The sequence below is a fragment of the Pelobates fuscus genome, chromosome 12, assembly GCF_036172605.1.
Source record: "Pelobates fuscus isolate aPelFus1 chromosome 12, aPelFus1.pri, whole genome shotgun sequence".
Lineage (NCBI taxonomy): Eukaryota > Metazoa > Chordata > Amphibia > Anura > Pelobatidae > Pelobates > Pelobates fuscus.
The window spans coordinates 89,189,838-89,212,930 of NC_086328.1; the positions used below are offsets into that span (position 1 = coordinate 89,189,838).

The 23,093-nt window shown below is 39.1% G+C and overlaps 1 protein-coding gene across 1 annotated transcript in view; it reads left to right on the forward strand.

The window, feature by feature from the left end:
* The first annotated feature begins 5,957 nt into the window (after positions 1 to 5,957).
* The window catches only part of POLA2 (DNA polymerase alpha 2, accessory subunit), a 50,151-nt gene continuing 33,015 nt past the window's right edge, over positions 5,958 to 23,093 (forward strand). Inside the window, exons 1-6 of the mRNA XM_063438456.1 lie at positions 5,958 to 6,390; positions 7,289 to 7,410; positions 11,633 to 11,721; positions 13,143 to 13,200; positions 18,675 to 18,781; positions 20,961 to 21,154. Coding sequence (XP_063294526.1) covers positions 6,309 to 6,390; positions 7,289 to 7,410; positions 11,633 to 11,721; positions 13,143 to 13,200; positions 18,675 to 18,781; positions 20,961 to 21,154 — 652 coding nt within the window. The 5' untranslated portion in view covers positions 5,958 to 6,308. The remainder of the gene's footprint in view (positions 6,391 to 7,288; positions 7,411 to 11,632; positions 11,722 to 13,142; positions 13,201 to 18,674; positions 18,782 to 20,960; positions 21,155 to 23,093) is intronic.

The following is a 23,093-nucleotide window of genomic DNA, read 5'->3' on the forward strand; positions in this document are numbered from 1 at the left end:
TTGGAAAAAATGGGTGCTTTGACACAAGCTTCCTGGGGACACTGGTTGAGTGGGGATGTGGGCACGGGAACCTTAGTTATTGGGTGTTTTGCTACCCCGGTGCCAAAGTGTCTGACTAATTAAATTATCTGTTCAGGTACAGACACGAAGGCACCGGGGACGTCCCAATTCTTTTGTTCTCCCTGGGGACTTCCTGTTGAGACCCCAGGTATAAAAGTGTGACCTGTTGTGACAATAAGCCCAGTACTAAGTCACCCTACACTGAGTTTTGGTTAGTGCTTAGGGAGGATCGGCTATAGAGCTATAACACACTGAAAATACTCTAGGAGCTATTAACACTAAGGAAATCCTTGGCAGCAACATTCTGGTGGTCTGTCACAGATTTTAATCCCTAAAAATGTCCAGACGATCGTTTCTCTTAACTTAACAAAACAATGGGCCCATATTCAGCATAGCCTCACTAAATGGAGCACCTTGACCTCTCTTGGCTGGGCAGTATAGCAACCATCAAGATGACAGTGCTCCTTAAATATACTTACTCTGTACTATCCCCCTTACAATTCCAGATACTCTCCTAAAGTTGATCCAAAAAGGTCTTAACAGTTATATAGACTATCATAAGCCAAGGAGAATAAGCAGAAGAATCATGAACATGATGTACTGTGGAGAGTCTGGATTTGTCACATATCACAAAGCAGCAATTCTCTCCCAATGCGCAGTTTTGTTTGCCCCAACAGGCCAGCTGCTTTGGGTGGACATGGAGGACTCCCTGATCCGCCCTTGAAGAGTGTGCCACTTATTCAAAACCCCATACTCCCTACATCCATCTATCAAACCACTATTGCCTTCCACTCAGTACTGCCTTCATGTGTGGGATAACATGTCAAACAGCTTACCACTAGTACTCCCATTACCTATCTTGATAGGCGCAATGAGGGCCTTTGGGTACAGTCCTTGGTGAAGAATGGACTAGAGGCCTTGGGTGACCTGTACTCAGTAACCAATCTCCACTCCTTTTAGGACTTATGTCGAATATATGAAATCCCATTGCGTGACTTATAACCTATAAATTTCTCCAAATCAGACATTCTCTTCAGACTAATGCTACAGACCTATGTCACTTATCTCACCACCACATGTTACTCCTGATGGACAAACGCGCATTTGCGGGCACCACCACGTGTTATCAAACCTTGGGTGATTCTAATCAAGGTTTATACCCCCACAAGGATAGATGGGAGACAGAGTTAAGCATTTCCATATTATTATTATTATTATTATTATTATTATGTTATTATTTATATAGCGCCAACAAATTCCGTAGCGCTTTACAGTGGGTGGACGAACAGACATGTAGTTGTAACCAGACAATTTGGACACACAGGAACAAAGGGGTTGAGGGCCCTGCTCAAAGAGCTTACATGCTAGAGGGAGTGGGGTAAAGTGACACAAAAGGTAAGGATAGTATTAGATTCATGACAGTTGCAAGAGAGGAATCATTTGGGAGCCATATCCGATAAAGATTGGGCACTTTCCCATGGGAATCTCAGGGAGCACACTTTTAACGTATTTCTTTTAACGTATTTAGAAAATTGGGCAGACTAGATGGGCCGAATGGTTCTTATCTGCCGTCACATTCTATGTTTCTATGTTTCACTTAGAGCTCTTATATAAAATTATTTTGAGATGGCACTAGGTCCCTGCCCGTATCTCACACATGCTCCCAGAGCAAACGGCATTGTGCTGACATGGTTGTGGACTTAAAGGCACACACGGGCACATATGGTCCAACCAATGTGGACCTCAGTTTTCCTCCCTCCTCTCAAAAGTGCTTCGCACACAGGTACTCAATTTCCCTGGCATAGCACTGTAACAGGGGCTGAACATGGCTGAGTGGGGAACAGGGACTGATGGCCGTTGGGGGAGAGGGGGGTTGAGGAGTTTTTAGAGTCCAAACCAAATATTTTGCAGGTATTCTTAGGGCACTTTGTTTTTTCTTCTATTTCTTGTCTTACTTAGCTTCCAACCTTCTCTTTCACTGCTCTTGCTTTCTTCAGAATGTATGCCCCTGAGTGGGCGATTTGAATATTATAGGAGCTGTGAGCGATCAACGCACGCCATACTCTGTATAAGACTGCATTCTACAAGTCAACCAATTTATTTATTTTGTTTCCTTTTAACTGTTCAATTGATGGTTTAACAGTATATGCATATTATCCTGCTCCTTCTTATTGTGTAATCTTATACCCACTTATTATAAGTATATGTCAATAAAACTTTTTTGGGTAAAAAAAAAAATAATAATACAGAATATCAGAATGTAGTAATTTGTAACACAAAACAAACAAAACCAAGGAGTGCACACTTACATAAATATATTTATAATACGCTAATAGGAGCATTATGTCCTCATCTTGCCATTAAGGCTGAAGCTACACCAAAAATGTAGTGGTTTTGGTACATAGATTATCTATTTTTTTCTGAGAAACTGCAATGTATGGCTCAGAAAACACATCTGAAGGTTTAAGTAGGTACTTCTTAAGAGTTTCGATTTTTGGAGGTTTTCACATCTGACAGATCTGAATAGTTTAGAGATGATCTGGATTGATTATCTATAATAGAAGTAATAATGATACCAAGGCACACCGAGGTTTTACACGTAAGAAAAGCGTTTATTCGTGCATAAAGAGTACATCTAAATATCTTGATAGAAAGAAAGTGCATAGTATAGTGCATAACCAATTTATAGTACCAAAACCACAGAAATAATAAAGTGCTGAATGCAAACACCCATTAAAAAGGTAAAATAATAATGAGAACACTGATTCAGGGGCCACTACTTTGGCCCATGGATCAGTGTTAATAAGCCCTAGATTACTCTTCCTAAACAGGGAATAACCCACAGTATGCAATATGTGAAAAGAAAAAGATAGAACCGTAAGGTCCTAAACTGAAGAGTAATAGAAATGGGAAGGAGTCCCTACCTTTAATAGTCCTAAGGATGAAAACAGTATAAAATGAACAGGAAAAAATGGGGAGCAGGGCAATGGAAAAGATGTGTCAAAACACATCCAGACCCAAACTACTATCCAGCTAAAAAAAATGCCCAGGCTAGTCCAAGTAATACTATGCAAGCCTAGGTTACATTAGATCAAAGCTAAAGGATAGAAAAAAACAGGTAAGTAGAGGAAAGACATACGTCACTGGGCTAATTGAGGGATATAAGTAAATACCTCTTTAAGGGGGATAGCCTCCACAAGACCCAAACCCAAGCAGAGACCACTAATAAAAGTGTCCTGTTCCTGTGTACCTTGGCACTGTGATGAACCACACGTGCCTACCTGTAACCCTCTCCCTTCCTGTTCAGATAGCTAAAAACAAATTAACTTAAATTAAATAATTCATAACTAAGTGCTACCAAAGTGAACAAAACAAAAGAAAAATAAAATAAATCTAAGCTCGACGCGCGTTTCGGCGTTCTAACACATGAGAGGGGGAGTACTAGTCTTGCCGTTTGGAATTTGTGGTGTCCAATCGGGATCATTCTAGTGGGAGGTCTTTAGGTGGTGCAGCTTTCGTCACTAGGTGACGCGACCATACCACTCCCACTCCATACGACTAGTCTCCCCACGTGGGCATCGTCCAATCAGCAGATTCTGCCATTACGCCCCCTGGTCACATGCCTTGTGACAGACGTCATATCAAATCAGGGCCGGTGTCTATTGATTAGTGACCAATCAGAAGGCAGTAAACACGGCAGTACAAGCACACGTGGGGCACACACAGCAGACAATACTTTACAAGTTGATTGATACAATGAGTATATAAACCGATACAAGGTTATGCCAACGTTTATTGCTCCTGACGACAGCGTGTTAGAACGCCGAAACGCGTGTCGAGCTTACATTTATTTTCTGGTGGATAGTAGTTTGGGTCTGGATGTGTTTTGATACATCTTTTCCATTACCCTGCTCCCCATTTTTTCCTGTTCATTTTATACTGTTTTCATCCTTAGGACTATTAAAGTTAGGGACTCCTTCCCATTTCTTTTACTCTTCTGTTTAGGACCTTACGGTTCTATCTTTTTCTTTTTCCATTAAAAAGGTATACTGACCAAGAGCAGGAGAAATGAAAACCCCAACATTTCAGCTATGAAGCCTTCCTCTGGGGCACGTTGTGGTTTTCATTTCTCCTGCTCTTGGTCAGTATACCTTTTTAATGGGTGTTTGCATTCAGCACTTTTTTATTACTGTGGTTTTGGTACTATAAATTGATTATGCACTGTACTATGCACTTTCTTTCTGTCAAGATATTTTGATGTACTCTTTATGCACGAATAAACGCTTTTCTTATGTGCAAAACCTTGGTGTGCCTTGGGATCCTTATTACTTCTATGATATGTATATATCCGATGTGGGAATGGATTTTTTCCCTTACTTTTCTGTACTTTTTATACCACATACTTACCACCCATTTTCAGTTTAGCTCTTTCTATAATTATATGTCTGGATTGATTATCTGACTGTTGGTGGATTAGACAACAGTAGGGAGATTCCAAGCACTAGGTTACAGTTAACACACACACACACACACACACACACATATAAAATGGGTGTCCCAAATTCAAAGTTGAAAGGAATGTTCAAACATTTAAAAAATTGATTATTTTATTTTGAGAGTGTTCCTTTAACAGAAAAGTAAACATTGCCAAAAATATATATATATTTTTTAAATGCAGTCTTCAGTCGCTTAAAAAGTTGTGAGTGATTATGCCTCGCTGATGTCTCATATATAATACTTTATTGTTAATTTTTAATGGTTGTTCTTACAGCTCTGTGTACTTTGCTTTTTATTCAGGAGACAACCATTTTAATACATGACGTATTAATATTATGTTAACAAACTATGCATTGGATGTGTTCTGCTCTGCTATTCACTGTTGATTAGTCACATAACTCCCAATCATACTGAATATAATAATAATGTTTGCTAAAAATCTAGGCTACAATTTTTCTAAGAAAAAAAAAGAAAATTCTCCAAGTCAGCTAATGTCACAGATCATTTTTTTCCAGAATTAATTGCACAATTCGGAGTTTTGTGAATAACATGGCTTATGACCCCCGAGGGGGGGAGAAGGGAGGGAGATGGAGGGTGCTCCCTAGTGGTGTCTGCTCAGTAACCAGCACCATTTGTAAACACACTAAGCCCCGCCCACAGGTTCCTTAGCAACCGCTCGCTGATTGGCTGCCTGTCAGGTCGCTGAGGCAGGCGGATGTGCGAAGCCGCTCTCCTCCAGTGTGCTCGGCAGCGCGGGAAATTTCATTCCGGAACCGAACCTGCCGGCTGCCGCGTTCTGCTGTGTCCTAGCGCGGGCCGCCTGCCGCCACCTCCTCCTCCTGTCATACAGTGTGCTGCTTGGTGATCCATTTCCGGGTGTCATGTCCTCACTATGACTGGTGTCTGTCTGTGATACCAGGGTCTCTGGGTTCGGTTCTGGTCGGGTTCCATGTCTCTGGGTCACCTGGCAGCCCTGGCACCCCAATAATAACCTGGTTATAATATCACTGCAGAACTAGACCATCAGGTTCTGTCTGTTCTGTGTTCTTGTTTAGGATTCGTTTTAGACTCTACTAGTACTTTATAGTATTGTGATTGTTGTGTGTTCTCAAACCCTGTCTTGGTTTCATATTATTATTATTATTATTTTGCTAACTGTGGTCAGGGGCCCTAGTTGTATGTTGTACTGTTATTGTCATACCGTAATTTAGTGATTGCATTGTTTTGTCTGCACCATACAGTGCATTGTATTAAATTTATTATTGTCATAGTCTGCTGATCACTTTTTATTTTCAAGCCCTGCCTTGGTTTAATATTCTTTTTGGTTAGGGGCCCATAGCTGTATTTTGTGTTGTTCTTGTAATTTAGTGATTGCATTGTTTTGTCTGCACCATACAGTGCATTGTGTTCTATTATTGTCATAGTCTGCTGATCACTTTTTGTGTTTAAGCCCTTTATTGCTTAAATATTGTTGGATCTGATTTATATTAAGGGTTGAAGCTGTGCATGTTGTTGTTTCTGTGAATACCCTTTATTTTCGAGTGCTGTGTTGTGCTTTTTGTTTCTGTATATTGTCTCGGGTCTAAGAAGTTGCCCTCACACATTCTGAGTTGATATCAAGATATATCCTTGATTAAAACATCCAGACTTATTTCACTGTTTTACCAGTTGGTTATTTTTTTGTGGTGGAAAGGATTTTTGCAGATTAAGCTAAGTTTGTAAGGATTTTAGTGACACATTTTGTCGCCACAATGACAGTCTCAGTGAAGAGCATTGCAGATGAGCTGATTTTCTTTGATGTCAAGTTTGAAGATGAAGACGTCCCTGATAAATGTAAGGAGCAAGAATTATATAGGAGAAGGATTGGGACTGATTGGGGTTCTAGATGGTAGTTTTAACACTATAGAGTCAGGAATACATGTTTGTGCTCTTTACCCTATAGTGTGCCTTTAAATATCACTGTTTTCACTATGTACGTAATAAATTATGAACACGGGCAGAATGCCACAACACCAGGCGAAGTTCCAATTTTTTATATACTGCAATAATTACCTTGCAGGGTTAACTCCACCTCTAGTGGCTGTCTACTAGACAGCCACTAGAGGTCACTTCCTGCTTCATAGCACAGGAAACCTGTGCTAGAGCGTCGCTGGACGTCCTCACGCTCAAATCCCCATAGGAAAGCATTGAAATTCGTTTTCAATGCTTTCCTATGGGGAGCGCTAATGCGCATTAGGTCTCCTCGGCCGGTGGGCGGGATCAGTCTCGCCCACCGGCCGACGGAAGCACAGGGAGGAGCGGCGCAGAGGAGGAGGCAGCGACAAGGGACATCGCCGCTGCCTCAGGTAAGTGACTGAAGGGGTTTTCACCCCTTCAGTAACTGGGGATTGGTGGGTGGGAGGGAGAGGGACCCTCCAGTGCCAGGAAAACTGATCGTTTCCTGGCACTGGAGTTTCCCTTTAATTTGTAAAGTATTAAATGTTTTCACAATTGGTGTTATACGCTGTAAATGCTTCTCATGCTGAAACATTAAAATCAGTGCTTCTCTATGAGAAACATATAATTGGCTGAGTGTGGTGTTTGCTGCACTTGCCCAATAGATCCCCAGTTCCGCTCTATGCAAAGTGTTGAAACGGAGAACATCATTCTCTCAGATTGATTTCTTTATGTTACAAGAGGGTGGAGGTTGGTAGGTGTTTTTTATCACAGAATTTCCCTTTTTATTTTCTAGTGGTAGAACTCTGCACTCTTCATCGTCTGAAGGAAGATGATATGGTCAATGAATGGATGGCCTTCGGTACAACTCGTAACTTGCCACTCACAGTTGGTAATCTCAGTCTTTTGGAACACGAGGTATAACACATGTATAGTGCTGTGCAACATGTATATTAAGCTTTTCTAAACAAAGGACTGTAAATCATATTCATAGGTTTAATAAAATCTTAATTAGATTAATCAGTGTTTTATATATCACATAAGTGTGTTATGACATTGGCTCAGTCGTTTTTTTTTTTTTTTAGATTAAAGTGACACTATAGTCACGAGAACAATTAGAACTGCAGCTTAATTTAGTTGTTCTTGTGGTTATAGCATGTGCCTACAGGCTTTTTGCAGTAAACACTGTCTTTTCAGAGAAAAGGCAGTGTTTACATTACAGCCTAGGGACACTCCCAGTGGCTACTCCTCAGATGGCTACTAGAGGTGCTTTTCGGGCAGTGCTGCACAGTGCGCGGAACTGACGATCAATGTCTCCACCCTCTACTTGGAGACACTGAACTTTCCTCATAGATATGCACTGATTCAATACATCTCTATGAGGAGATGATGTTTGGCTCCACTCCGAGGCCCACCTCTTTGACTGAGATAATCAGAATTGACAATCGTAGCCAACCCAATGCTTTCCTATAGGAAAGCATTGTGGTTGACTGAGATCATCACTTCTGATGTCAGCCAAGGAGGCAGATCAATGGCAGAGCCAGCATCAGCAAACTGAAATAAAGGAAAGATTGTACTATATTTAATGAGTCAGGGGGACTAGATAGGGATTTTTAAAACTACTGGGTCAGGAGTACATGTTTGTGATCCCAGTTGTAGCATTGTTTTCCTTTGTCTTTTGTGCATATCCCACATATCCACTCTAAAATAATTGTACCAAGTGTTGCAGACCCAGCAGCAGTGAGTAGTTTAATTAATGAAAATGTAATCATCTTGTGTGAGGTAATCGAGGCAGTGTCAGCTTTTGTTAACGTGCTGAGTAGTTTCATTTATAGTTTTTGCAAATTAAATTAGTTGTGACATGGATTCTAAACAAATTTTGGCATAAAAAGTTGTCAGCCACCAAGATTACGTTGGAAAAGCGTGATGTGCCCCAATTAGCGCCATGAATTCCAGAACTAGTTTTGAACATAAACTGGTCCACTAGAAAACACATTGTGAATTTATCATCTTCATCCCAATGAAATAGGATAGAAGAGAAAAACCCAAACCAATGTGCTATTTAACTAACTATTTTCTAGAGGGTCATATAATGGAAAGCTAGCACAGTAGAAGCCCTTTTATATGTCTCTTTTGTAGTGTGACTGGTTTCCTTTGAAAGCCAACCAATCACTGAATCATCACTACTAAGACTTTCTGGGTAATCTCTTTAGTGACTTATATAGGTAGGTTGACTTGGGGACCCTTAAATTCTCATGTCCCAATTACTCTTGGAGCAGAGCCTCTGGTCCTAGAGTAATTAGGACATGGGAATTTGGCATCTGGTGGTCCTCTTATCTTTGGGCTAGGGGGCTTGGCTATTCTAGTCCACCATTGTATAATACATTCTTGGAACCTCCAGTCCTTACTTGCCCTACAGGAAGGACAAACGGGTAACAGAATTATTGTGTAGGTGGTGTAGCACAGGTTGCTTGCAAGCCTTTTTGGGTGTCAGACTGGCATATTTAGTCTTTTCTCATCGTACAGGGAGAGAGAGACCTGCTTGTCTGTCAGGCTGAATGGTCTAAGCATTTGGATCACAAGCATGCAAGTTTTTTTCTGTATTTATTTGTTTATTGGCCATTTCAGGATTACAGAGGCGTACAAAGCATCACACAGCTTAATACTGTGGCTCAGTTTACCTAGTACTAATAGTACATGTTAAGTGGGGCTATGCTAGTAATTAGAACTTGTAAGTAGGAATGTTACCTATTAGATAAGGTGTTCGGTAGATAACCCCCTTTTTTTTCTGAGTGTGTTATATAAAACTTTATGTATTTGTTAGGGGTAAAGAGAAAAAAAATCAAAACCTATGAAAAATTACTCCTTGTTGACTTGATTGGTAATTGTTGGGATAAACAAGGACAGGACAAAAATACCTGTATCAGACACATTGGTTCATTGAGAGAACTATTAGGGAAGGTGTATTTAGACTGCCATGGAATTGACTACATAATAGAAGGGATCCTACCAATCGTATATGTAGTTCATCTAGGATAACCAACCAGATTAGCATACATGAGACTCGTCTTCTGATGAAAAAAGATCAGCTCTGCGTGAATCTGTTCTGTCAGACCTATGGCAACCATGCCGCCAGTAACTGGGTATAAGAGAAATGCCGCAATGACAATGATTTTTATGGTTTGTGTATTTTTTTTAGATCTTTTAGGAGGTTCAGTAGCTGGTTTTGTGGAATGTTATTATAAACTAAGATACAGATCTCAATGTTGTATTACTGGAGAATATGTCATAGAATTACTTATTGATACACTTATTGCTTACATATACTTAACCAACATTTTACCCATTAACTATATAACTGTCAACAGGTTGCTTTAACGCTATACATAATTGCCGGTGAATTAGTATTTCTCTTAGAATAAGAATATCTGTAATATTTTAGATTTTAAATTAACTCTGGAATACACAGAAACGTATAACTTTGTTTTCTTTAGGTTAGAAACCTTGACTAGAGAATGTGACCACTGTGCTTTAACTTAATGGCGTTTTTTCTCTCTCTCCCTTTTTTTTTTTTTTTTTAAAACGTTAAAACAGGTCCTTTTAATTGGAAAACAAAATGGTCAATAGGATGCCTTATTTTTAAGTAGATAATACATGCACAAAAAAAGTCAACTTTACCAACAGGTCTTCCTGTTGCTATAGGCAACCCCCAAACAAGAAAAAGGGAGTGCTTGAATCTGTCCTGTCGTATTTATTATTGTCCCCTGAATCTTTGTTAAGCAGGGCTTTATGAGATAAGTCTATTATTCCCAAGCGCAGGTCCACTCATTAGATACAATGATGGAACAATTCTGTAAACTGACAACAGCCATACATTGGAATCTACCAGTTTATACATAGCATTGTTCACGATTTAGTCCAAGGTATAGTAGCGGTCTTCAGCTCTCACTCCTTATTATAAGTTATGCGTTGCACTCACAACTTGGGTGAAATTGATTTTCCTAACCAAGAAAACATGCATAGCTGTCTGAAAGTCTGAAGGTGGAGCTAAATGTTCCAAATCAAAGCTCATGGTCTTGCAAGGTAATGAGGTTTGAAAGGGGAAAGTGCATAGGCAGATCTTTGCCCTTTAATAACTGATGTGATTTTAGTGTTTAGAGTGTTTTTTTTTTTTTTTTTAAAGGAACACTCCAAGCACTATAACCACTACAGCCAGCTGTATTGGGTATTGTTGGCACCCTCCCACATTAAGTAGTTAAACCACATTCCTAGAGCCAGAACATACAGAGAAGTATAGATGTATCTTGAATAAAATTAAGCAACAAGGTTAAACTACAGCCTGATGGGCGTAGTTCTCTAGTTTACCCCTTAAGTTCATAATAATTATGTCTCTAATTTTATTTAATTTCAACATATCCAGTTATGGTTGAATAGTTCGACCTTTGGCACCATTTGAACTGAGGATGGGACAGAGGACTGAGTGGGGGGAGGGATGTTATGATAGGGTGCACACCTTAAGCCATTGTCTCTTACACGTCTACTCATACTCACAGTTAAATTATTGAGAGAACAAGATACAACAAATACAGGGTGCGCTAAGTAGGACAATGAGAGATAATAAACAAAAATAATATAAAGATTCTCTTAAAGTACAGCAAAGACCTGGAGTGTATATTCTTCAGTTCTTGCTTTGAATCCTCAGTGGTAAATATGAAATACAAAAGCAAAAATAGAGACCAATAGTGCAAAACCATTTTAGGAAAGCTGGATCAAAAAACAGCTTTCCTAAAACGGTTTTGCACTATGTTTGGCAAACTTATTATTGCTCTATAGTTGGCACCACTCTCTGTTAATGGAATGTAATCTTAATGTAGTACAGACAAAAACAAATGGGATTCTAAAAAGAACATAAACAGAACATAGTGTAATACAGTTTAAAGTGAATAATTGCACTTGAATAAAATGCACAGGAAGATGGTAAAAAAAAAATGTGCTCAATGGGTGTTCCCTATTTGTGTGTTATCGAAAGAAATCTACATGTGATCCATAAAATATGATTTGAAATTCTAATGCTAATGTACATCATCCGTCTGTTTCGTACTCTTTTTTTTTTTTATTTTATTTTTTTTTCTCCTGTCAGGTTCTGAATAAAAAAGACATTCGGTCCCGCCAAAAAGTAATGAAAGAGAAACATTGTGGCACTAGAGACAAAAATACAATTGAAGACCTGTATCCTTTGTGTTTCTGTGTGGATTACAGTGAGTGGTGCAGCAAGGATAGTTAAGGAAGGCCCACTAGTATCATTGAATACCTTGGTCATATATTTAATGTGAGCTTGTAACATGTTAGGATTTTTGTCTCATTAAATTCACATACAGGAACAGGTTGTATGTTTGGATTCAAACATGACAGGCTGTGAGCACTGGGGGTGACTCAGCTCAGTGATTGCACCATGTGATTGAATTTTAAATTGAAGCAGATTTGCCTGGATAAAAGCAAATGTGACTTTTCCACATCATTGATGTGCCATCGGAAACCCCAGTTTTAATCCAACCAGTCAAGTGTTTTAACAGAAACCACACGGTCTGTACTCTAGGACTCTGTAACAATAGCTCCTGCTGTACATTTTAGTGTTTATGATGCTTGGAGTGTTGCCTAAATTCAGTAAAAGAAAACTTGTTTTTTTTCTTCTTCTATTTGGTTTTTTACTATTACTGAAAATAAGAATACATGCATCTTGTGCAGTCATTCATCATAAACATATAAATATTAAAATATTTTGAGTGTGTTCAATGGCGTATTATTGCTCAACGAAGGTGGCCGTTTTTAGCCATCTCTGTCAAAAGCGCCGCCTGCCTGCTAAAACCATACACAATTTAAAGGTCTGAAGTCCTCAGTGGATGTTTTCTGATAAGCACAGAGCTTGCTCGTCATTATTATTTATAGAGCACCCACAAATTCCGCAGCGCTGTACAGTGGGATTTATAAATGTACTTTGCAGTGTTTTTACCTGGATAAGCTATGCTCTTTTTCTTTGAAATTCCAACACAATCAAAATATATCATAAGATAGCTTGTGGTAAAGCCTCAAGTTGACAAAAGGCAAAGCTACCTCCATCAGCTAAGGATCATTAAATGTCATCATGCCCAACATGATGGCCGAATGGTGTTAATGCTTTTCATTATATTAGGAGCGAGGCAATTGCCATACATATCTACCCAACGTTTCTCTTTGAAAAAGCATTTGATTGGACAAAAGTCCTCAACGCTGATGATTTTATGAGAGGCAAAGAAGTTGTTCTGAGAGCATTAACCAGAGGCTGAATTTAAGGACATTTTTATGCTGGTGTATGGTGTTGTTGTTTTTTTTTTTTTTTTTTTATTGTGTTTTTGTTTTTAAACTTCAGAAATAGGAGGGGGCTGAATCTAAACGGAGTTCCTTTAAAACAGTCGTCACTGGACAGTTTAGATTTTTATGCAGAATAAAGTTGGACAATGAGATTGTAAAGATTAGATGTATCATTTATTTCTATGGATTTCTCTTGTAAGCTATTTAAAGAAGATGCAATATTAATGACACTTAAACAAATAGTTGTATATGTCCTAATAACTATTGTAATTTAGATATTTATCCTTAATGTATAATGTTAGTATCGAGGTGGAGACAGAAGAAGAGAACCTCCTGGAATCATACACCACGCCTGCCAAGGTGAGGAAAGAAAACTACGAGTGACAAGGTCTGATGGTTGTACTAAATGCAAAATTATAGCTTGTGTTCAAATTATATAACACAGCGGATATTCCTGAAACTAAAGGTACTTGCTAAGTAAAAACTCTTCAGTGAAATGGCAATGTTTACATTTGTCTGATACCACCCCTCTTGTGGGTGTTTGGCTGAGAGCCACTAAAGGCTTTTTTTTTCCTCATAAAGTTCTTTGAAAATTTGCCATGGAACCATCTCGCTCAGCGTGACATTGATTGCTCCTAATGCTTTGCTCTGCCAATCAAATGCTTCTATTAGAGATGCCTAAATCCAGTGCTTCTATACGAGAAGCATTTGATTGGTGATTGCTGCACATGCACAATGCTCACAATGCATTTGTATGCAAGGTGAAGCTACAGCTTTGAGACTTGCCTCATGCTGGAATAATGGTTTGGGTAGTAATCTAAACTCTAACACTCTAAAATTAAAAATAGACCTGCACCTCCTATAGGACCTGCTCAAACCTCAGCATCGTAGGTTTAACCTCTTGGAGTTTAGACTCATAATTTCTTTCTTCTGAAGTCAATAAAACAAGCACCAGTGACTTGCCTATGAATAGTATGTATCTCCTCTGAAACACCCTTATCACATAACTCTTTGCATTAAATAGACAGTAGTAATCAATAAAAAAAGTGTGTGTGTGTGTGTATACAGTGCCTTGCAAAAGTATTCAACCCCCTTGGCATTTTTCGTGTTTTGTTGCCTCACAACCTGGAATTAACATGGATTGTTTGAGGATTTGCATTATTTAATTTACAGAACTTGTCTACAACTTTGAAGATGTATTTTTATTTTTTTTTATTATGAAGCAAACAACAAATATGACAAAATAACAGAAAAAGTCCATGTGTATAACTATTCACCCCCTAAAGTCAATACTTTGTAGAGCCACCTTTTCCGGCAATCACAGCTCCAAGTCGCTTTGGATAAGTCTCTATGAGCTTGCTACATCTTACCACTGGGATTTTTGCCCATTCCTCCTTGCAAAACTGCTCCAGCTCCTTCAAGTTGGATGGTTTGCGCTTGTGAACAGCAAACTTTAAGTCTGACCACACATTTTCTATTGGATTGAGGTCTGGGCTTTGACTAGGCCATTCTAACACATTTACATGTTTACCCTTAAACCACTCTAGTGTTGCTTTAGAAGTGTGTTTGGGGTCATTGTCCTGCTAGAAGGTGAACCTCCGTCCTAGCCTCAAATCACGCACAGAGTTGTACAGGTTTTTCTCAATAATATCCCTGTATTTAGCACCATCCATCTTTCCCTCAACTCTGACCAGTTTCCCAGTCCCGGCTGCTGAAAAACATCCCCACAGCATGATGCTGCCACCACTTTTCACTGTGGGGATGGTGTTCTTTGGGTGAAGTGATGTCTTAGGTTTGCGCCAGAAATAGCGTTTTCTTTGAAGGCCGAAAAGTTTTAATTTTAGTCTCATCAGACCAGAGCACCTTCCTCCATACATTTTGGGAGTATCCCACATGCCTTTTCTCAAACTTAAAATGTGCCATTTTGTTTTTTGCTGAAAGTAATGAATTTCTTCTGGCCATAAAGCCCAACTCTATGGAGCATACGGCTTATTGTCGTCCTATTTACAGATAGTGCAGTCTCTGCTGTGGAACTCTACAGCTCCTCCAGGTTTACCTTGGGTCTCTGTGCTGCCTCTCTGATTAATGCCCTCCTTGCCCGGTCCGTGAGTTTTGGTGGGCGGCCGTCTCTTGGCAGGTTTGCTGTTGTGCCATGTTCTTTCCATTTGGTTATGATAGATTTGATGGTGCTCCTGGGGTCATCAAAGATTTGGATATTTTTATTTTTTTATAACCTAACCCTGACTTGTACTTCTCAACAACATTGTCCCTTACTTGTTTGGAGAGTTCCTAGGTCTTCATGGCAGTGTTTGGTTAGTGGTGCCTCTTGCTTAGGTGTTGCAGCCTCTGGGGCCTTTCAACAAAGGTGTGTATGTATGTAATGACAGATCATGTGACACTTGGATTACACAGGTGGACATAATTTCACTAATTATGTAACTTCTGAAGGTAATTGGTTGCACCAGAGCTTTTTATGGGCTTCATAACAAAGGGTGAATACATACGCGCATGCCAATTTTCTGTTTTCTATTTCTAAAAAATAGTTTTATGTATATATTTTTCTCATTTCACTTCACCAAATTAGACTTGTGTTCTGATCCATCACATGAAATTCAGATTAATAAAACATTGAACTCAAGGCTGTAATGTAACAAAATAGGTAAAAAGTCAAGGGGGTGAATACTTTTGCAAGGCACTGCCCTATAGGAGAGAGCAAGAGACATTCACTCCCACCCTATTTGATTGATATTTCCTGTCCTAACGTGTCTTATACCCCACCTCCTATAGACTGTAAGCTCGTTTGAGCAGGGTCCAATTGAACCTATTGTTCCTGTAAGTGTTCTTGTAATTGTTCTATTTATAGTTACATCCCCCCTCTCATAATATTGTAAAGTGCTACGGAATCTGTTGGCGATATATAAATGGCAATAATAATAATAATGTGTGTGTGTGTGTGTGTGTGTGTGTGTGTATATATATATATATATATATATATATATATATTGATTGATTGATTGTATAAAATATGATGCCAGAGTATTACAGTATGCAATGATACCTTTTTTATTGGACTAACATAATATTCCAAAGACAAGCTTTTGAGAGTTTTCCTTTCTTCCTCGTGTCTAAAACAATACTGATCAATCTCAATCTGATAGAGTTTAACACTTAAAACAACTGATGTTAGGGGAAGGGGAGGGGGGGTGAGTGGGGTGTCATAAATAGCAGAACATGTGCCTGAAAGTGAAAGGTGCAGGTTGGCTGAGAATAGCCAGAAAAAGTAAATAAACAGAGGAGAGTCAATAAGCTAGTTAAAAAGAAAAACTGAAAACAGCAGAGCAGGGCATGCAAGTATATAGCTGCATATATGTGTGTATATAAATTGATCAAATAAAGGTGAAACGAGAAAATATTATGTTAGTCCAATAAAAAAGGTATAATTGCATACTGTAATACTCTGGTATGTATATGTGTGTACATGTATTTTTAAATGGACACTGCAGGCTGAATCACCACCCATCCCATTTTATATATTCTACAGGTTATGCTTTAAATGCCAAAAAAAATACAATACTCCTCTCACTTGTAAGTTCTGTGCACATTCAGAAGTAATGGGTAATAAGGAGCAATTCGTTTTGGTCTACAGTGTCTGAACAGATCTCATATATGGAATGGACGTACAGTAGGTTCTAATGGTGCTTCTGTTTCTTTAAATGCAGAACCTTAACCATGCAGCTTCAAAATGACTATTTAATATGGAATGCTTGGTGCCCAAGTGCAAACGTAAAACAGCCAAAATCGGTCTACACTAGGGGGACCCAGAGTCGTGTTAAAGGAACTAATACAATGAGGTTGACCAAGCTAACAAATGTAGTTATACTAAAATCTAAAACTTCCAGACTGAAAGTATTTAGAAAGAACAAGTCCCTTGAAGAGCAACAGAAAATAAAATCACTAAATAACTTTATTTATTATACATAAAAAGGGGACTTGGAGAGTCAATCAAAAATTGCTAAATCTTTATAAAACACCTCCTAAAAATTGCAAAGGAGATATGCAATTATTGCCTATCAGGTTTCTCAAAAATGCAATCACGTCTCCAAGTATGGTGTGAATATTTTAAAGGAGCACTATAGTGCCCTGAGGGTGCCCCTCTGTGATGAGGAAAGGGTTAAAACGTACCTTTATTCCAGCGCTGGGCGGGGAGCTCTCCTCCTCCTCTCTGCCTCCGATCCTCCCTTTCGGACACTTGCGTGCTTTCACTGTGATTTTCACAGTGAGAATCACGCAAGCACCTCTAGCGGCTGTAAGTGAGACAGCCACTAGAGGATTTGGAAGCTGGATTAACCCTATTATAAACACAGCAGTTTCTCTGAAACTGCTATGATTATAATAAAAAGGGTTAATCCTAGAGGGACCTGGCACCCAGACCACTTCATTAAGCTGAAGTGGTCTGGGTGCCTAGAGTGGTCCTTTAAGTAATTGAAATCCCCCTATCTTTTATATACCACAAGAGTTACTGAATGAGTCACTGTATCTCCCAGGATACACAAAGTAACAATATGGAAAATGATCTATGAAATATAGATCATATATACCGTTACAAAGTAATCAACATGATGGTAGGAGAGAGCCTGGGGAATAACGTTAACCTATTAATCTGGTGTAATAACTAAGTTGCCAACTACCATATCTACTTTTGAAAGCAAATGAATGAACAGAGTGTGTGTCCTTGTGCCCTAGTATAGAAATTTAATTAATAACCCTTTAAATACTTTCTCAGCCACAGAAGTTAGGCTCACAGGTCTATAATTTCCAGGCAAAGATTTTGAACCCTTTTAAATATAGGAACCACATCTGCCTCCCTCCGATACAATCCCAAAGACTAAAAACAGTTTTCCTTATTTCCATACTTGGCTCCTTAAAGTGACACTCCGGGGGGAGAGGAGAACAACACATAATTATATACATACGTGTTTTCATTGTAGGGTGTCTACTAAACAGTAATTAAAAAAAATATTTGGTCAGTGGAGTGTTCATTTAAGTATTTGTGGTTGAATACCATCAGGCCCTGGGGCTTTGTTTTCATATCTCTTGACATATGTTACTCCTTAATATATACGACGGAAAAAGTTATTCTAAATTTCTGCTCTTTCCTGGTCTTCATTAAAGGGGCACTCCGGGTACTAATACAATTTCAATGCATTTTGATAGATTTTGGCATTATTAATATGCTGCATTTGCATGCTCAAATCTCCACAGGTTCAGTAGATGAGAGAAAAAATAATTTTGGGACAAATCTTATATTTTGTGTTTTTGTTTTTTTCTATAGAACAATAAATACAAAAAAGATAATAGATGGAGGAAAATACAGTGGATCATACAGGACTACATGGCATTTTTTTTTTAAAGTCTGTAGAGTGTAATTATTTCTATGCAATATTCTAGTTGTTATGATCCTAAACAGTTACCAATTTAATTGTAAGTCTTGAGATATCAGGTTTTGTACAATGTTTAACAATTGCTTTCTTAGTCACCAGGAATATGTGGCACTACAGATTCTGGTTACTATGGGATAAATGAAAGGGGAATCTATGTAAAGTGGACAATAATTTGATCCGGTTGAAATCCAGCCTTGATAATGTGGCTAGCTTCATGTCAGAGAGGATTTAAGTGAAAGCCCACTGTATATGCTTGTGTGTACGCCAACTTTCACAGGAACTCCAGCATTGATCAGATTTAGAGGATTGTTGATTTCACTATTTAAAAATAAAAATCTCTCAATCGGTCCCCATAACTTTGTGTACGTTTTTGTTTGTTTTGATTTCCACTAGGGATCACAGAAACGTGTCTTGTCCACTCCAGAAAATCCTCATTCCAAGCGAATATCTGCTATAAGTCGAAGCCCTCACCTCTTCTCTCCTGCCAGCTTCTCACCTAGGTATTCAATGTGCTTGTACTAAACATTCATGTAAACTTTAGTTTAACCCCTTAAGGACCAAACTTCTGGAATAAAAGGGAATCATGACATGTCACACATGTCATGTGTCCTTAAGGGGTTAACCAGATGCCATTTTTCAGAATCACATAAAAACATAAAAACATTTTCATCGTGTTCCACATCGTAAAGATTATAATATCAAAAGGCTGTTTCATAATTTCAGGTTTTAAACAGGATAAGAAAACACAAGGTTGTACTCATTAACTAGGTCACTTGGCACGAGATTTATTGTAAAACAAATTATCTATTACAGTTAAACAGACTCTAGTGTGAAAAAGATATATTTATCGCATGGACTGGTGTCTTTCTTGAGCCATCACACTCCAATCCTGTTTAATAGATTATGCACAATGCGACCCAGACATGACTTAATATGTTATGCAGGTGTCAGCATGATTCTACAGGTTTTATTTAGCTGTGCAGCTTCCAAAAAAGGAGGTACTAAGAAATTGTGTATAGTTTTTCCTAATCTGATCCAATGTAGTTCTAGTCCATCCGCCAGAACCTCACGACCAGGCCTGCTGTAATCCCTGTGGAGGTCATATGGCCTTTCAAAATATTCTTCAGTACTCCTGATCCTCTCTACCCCACTCCACACCCAACCCCACGCAAATGTCATGCTTTCCTTGTCGATATAGCATTTCTGTACACTGGCAAACACACATGGAAGATTGTAAAGTGTGGATATTACAGTATAGGACAGAAACAAAGCAGATCTAGCTTATTACGCCATAAAACTGTACCCACGAATGTTTGCACTAAATCAGTACACAGAGTTCCCAATAAATTCACTAACCTATAGCTCCATCATGAGGAAATACTCTTGGAGGGGGATATGTCTAACCCAGACCAGTGATCAAAGTGCCTGGGTAGAGACAACTTTATTAGCCTGATGTTAACAAATTTCTTCTGACCTTCTGTTCATAAGTCTGGTCAAAGGCCAGAGGCCACAGCAAAGGGTAGCATGTGCCAGTGAAAAAAGGATTGATGCGCATGTTCACAGGCCTAAAAACATTTGTTCGTGAATCAAATTAATCTGTTTATCTGTGTTATGCACATTATTGCAAATGTTTCAGTCAATCGTAGCTGCAGTTATGTGTTAAAGCATGTTGTGACTTCAGGTGTGTTGTAAGTGACATTGGGGCCTGATGTAAAAAATTGGTTCACTTTCAGTATGCTCTCTGGAACATTAATTGAAGACCCCTGGCAATATGAGAATTTTTAAAGGGACCCTCCACTGCCCAAATACAAAGGAATCACTGTTTAGTAGATATGCCCCAAATAAAAATATGCACACTTTTAATTGTGTGTGTCTGTGTATCTAAAAACAATAAAGGGAAGGTGGAGTTATAAAGAATATAAAAATAAGGGGAAGAAAACACAACGCAGAGAAATGGGGGAGAAGGGGGTGTAATTCTGTAAGCCAAAAAAAAGTGTTTAATCCCATGATGTAGATGAAAATCTAACAAATAGTGGTTTGCACTAAGAAATACAATAAAACTTCCCTTTTAATACAGTATAAAACGCACCAAACCAAAGCTAAAAGTTATAAAATCCTTGTAATGGTAAATATCCTACAGAAACCAAATCGCACACATAGGATAACAAGCAGTAAAGTCAACAGGGAGAATCATAGTAAAGATACAATAATAGATAAGTAGTTGCAACTATGTAGTCAATATGTAACAGTATTACCAAAACCTTTATGAATCACTAAGGAAACCCACATAAAAGGAGATCGGGCAACTACAACTAAGGAGTGGAATAATACCATATAATGAAAAGAGCCTGTCACACTACCCCTATCATGCCTTCGTGGGCACCTACCTAGTAAAGTACTAAGTAAACTAATATCCCTAAAGAGAGATTGTGCCATAATAAATAAATGAAAAGTCTAAAATGGTTAAGGAGAATAATATGACTGCATTCCAGAGCAAAGTCAAAGATCAAATGCCGTAGGGGAATGCACTATAAGAGCCCCTGACGCACGTGTTTTGCCACAAGGCTCGACTTGACTTGACTTTAAGGACATCTCTGTAATTTCTTATGCATTGTTCATAAAGTAGATTTGTAATATGTGTTGGTTTTAAACGTTCCCATTTGTTGACCTTTACACTAGTGCCACACCATCACAGAAGTACAGCACAAGAGGTAACCGTGGTGAAGTGGTGACATCGTATGGAGAAGTTCATGGGACAACGTGGAGTGGAGGAAGCGGAAGAAATACTTCTGTAGGACTGCTTACTTCCCAGGATGAATCGCTGACAAAAATGTATAAATTCATGTTTCAAAAGCTGTTGGACATCAGAGACGGTATGTTTCCATCTTTAAATTATCATGTAACTAACAAAGATACTATGTTATTAAAATATATATCCAAGAAAACAGATACATACACACAGTGACACATACACACATCTTGACTCACAAATACACACACATTCAGATACACACAGTGACATAAAGACACAATTGCACCTACAGATACACACACTCGGATACACACACTGACGCACACACAGTGATACATACACACACATACTCAATATGACATACATCAGAGCCACCCTCATTTCATTTTAACTTACCTTGTGTGTTCAGGAGGGTGGCTTGCTTGTGGTCCTGGTGATGTTTTGGAGCCATGAGTCAGAATATTGACTCTCTTGCTCTCTCTGCAATGGAATAATTCTCCCTTATTATTTTGACCATTGAGCATTTATATTATATTATTCTTTAGGGTTGTGGCTAGGGGCATGGCAAGGGTAACATCTTGGGGGCATGGGCTGGTTAGGATTCCTATTATTAGAGCTAGGGTCAGAAATGTGTTTCCTGCTAATACACAGAAATTAAAGGCTGTGGACTGCGCAGTGGCATTCGCCCCCTGTGCTGTATGCAGTTTCAAATAAATATATGATCTGCCCATTATTTCAATGAGCAGATCAGGTTTAATTTTTTTTATATATACACACCATAATGGAAATGTTTGTTATTGTTTAACACATTGTTAACAAATACCATCATAAAAGCATTTCTGGTGTTTTAATTATTACAATTATTTAGTTTTTTGCTTGTAGGGCTTCGACATAATTTACAAAGCTATTACTATAACAAGATATGATTAGTGCAATCATTAAGGGAATTTCTCCTAAATGAGGATGTTCTCAAGCTAACAGTCTCCTGTCTCCTACCTCACTATCGCGCGGCAGCAACTCTGTGAAGCTGGGAGGAAGTGCTATCATTCCCGGTCATGCTCTTAAAGGGCCACGACTCCCGACCGGACCCCTGATTTACAATAAAATTTGGGGAAATCACGGCGGAACCCCATTTGTGTTCTCGCGGAACCCTGATTGGGAAAGGCTGCTTTAGAGTAACTTGTATGATAAGTCAAGAGCAGCAACATGTATTTGGAAAGCAGGGGTGTGGCATTCCTATCTCCTGATGTCAGAGACATGTAGTTAAGGGTTCACACCAACAGGCAGGCAGTTTATTTTTTGTTTTGTTTATTTCCTATTAGGCATGTGGCACAAAAGTGGCAGAGCTGCTACAGGGGGTCCAGGGCAGGGAATGTGTTGTCCTCACCCAGCAGATGTAGTCAGGGCCGGATTAACATAGGGGCTGATGGAGCTGCAGCTCCAGGCCCAGGCCCATGGAATAGGCCCATTGATTTTAAAAAAAAAAAAAAATTTTTTTTTTTTTTTTTTTTTTTACACACTACTCTTAGGGATTCCACCTGGCTTTTATTTTATTGGCACAGCCAGTATTTGAGGCTGCCTGGCTGGTTTCAATGTTACAGTGATACTGGCAATACAAATGCTGGTATTTTTCTCAGTATAAAGAGATTACTATGCAATACCAGCACTGGCCAGTAGGGGTCGCTGTGTGTGGAGACAGGCAGGGATAGGAAGTTCCAGCATATCCCTCCCTACCTATATATACTCACTGATCTGCAGGGGTGCAGCTACAGAGAGTCCAGACAGCAACTCCCACCCTGCAGAGACAGCCTACAGCTTAGGGAAGTAAGGGATGGGGGGAAAGGCTGCAAGGAGACATACACTGAGACACTAAGGGACATTGGGAGACATTATGACACAGACACATGGGGACACAGAGTCCCCATGCCTCTCAGTGTCCCCATGTCTCCCAGCCAGTGTCCCTGGTGTCTCAGTGACCCCTAGTCTCCCAGTGCCCCCAGCCTGCCAGTGTCTCACTGCCCCCATGTCTCCTAGTGCCTCCATGTCTCCCAGTGCCTCAA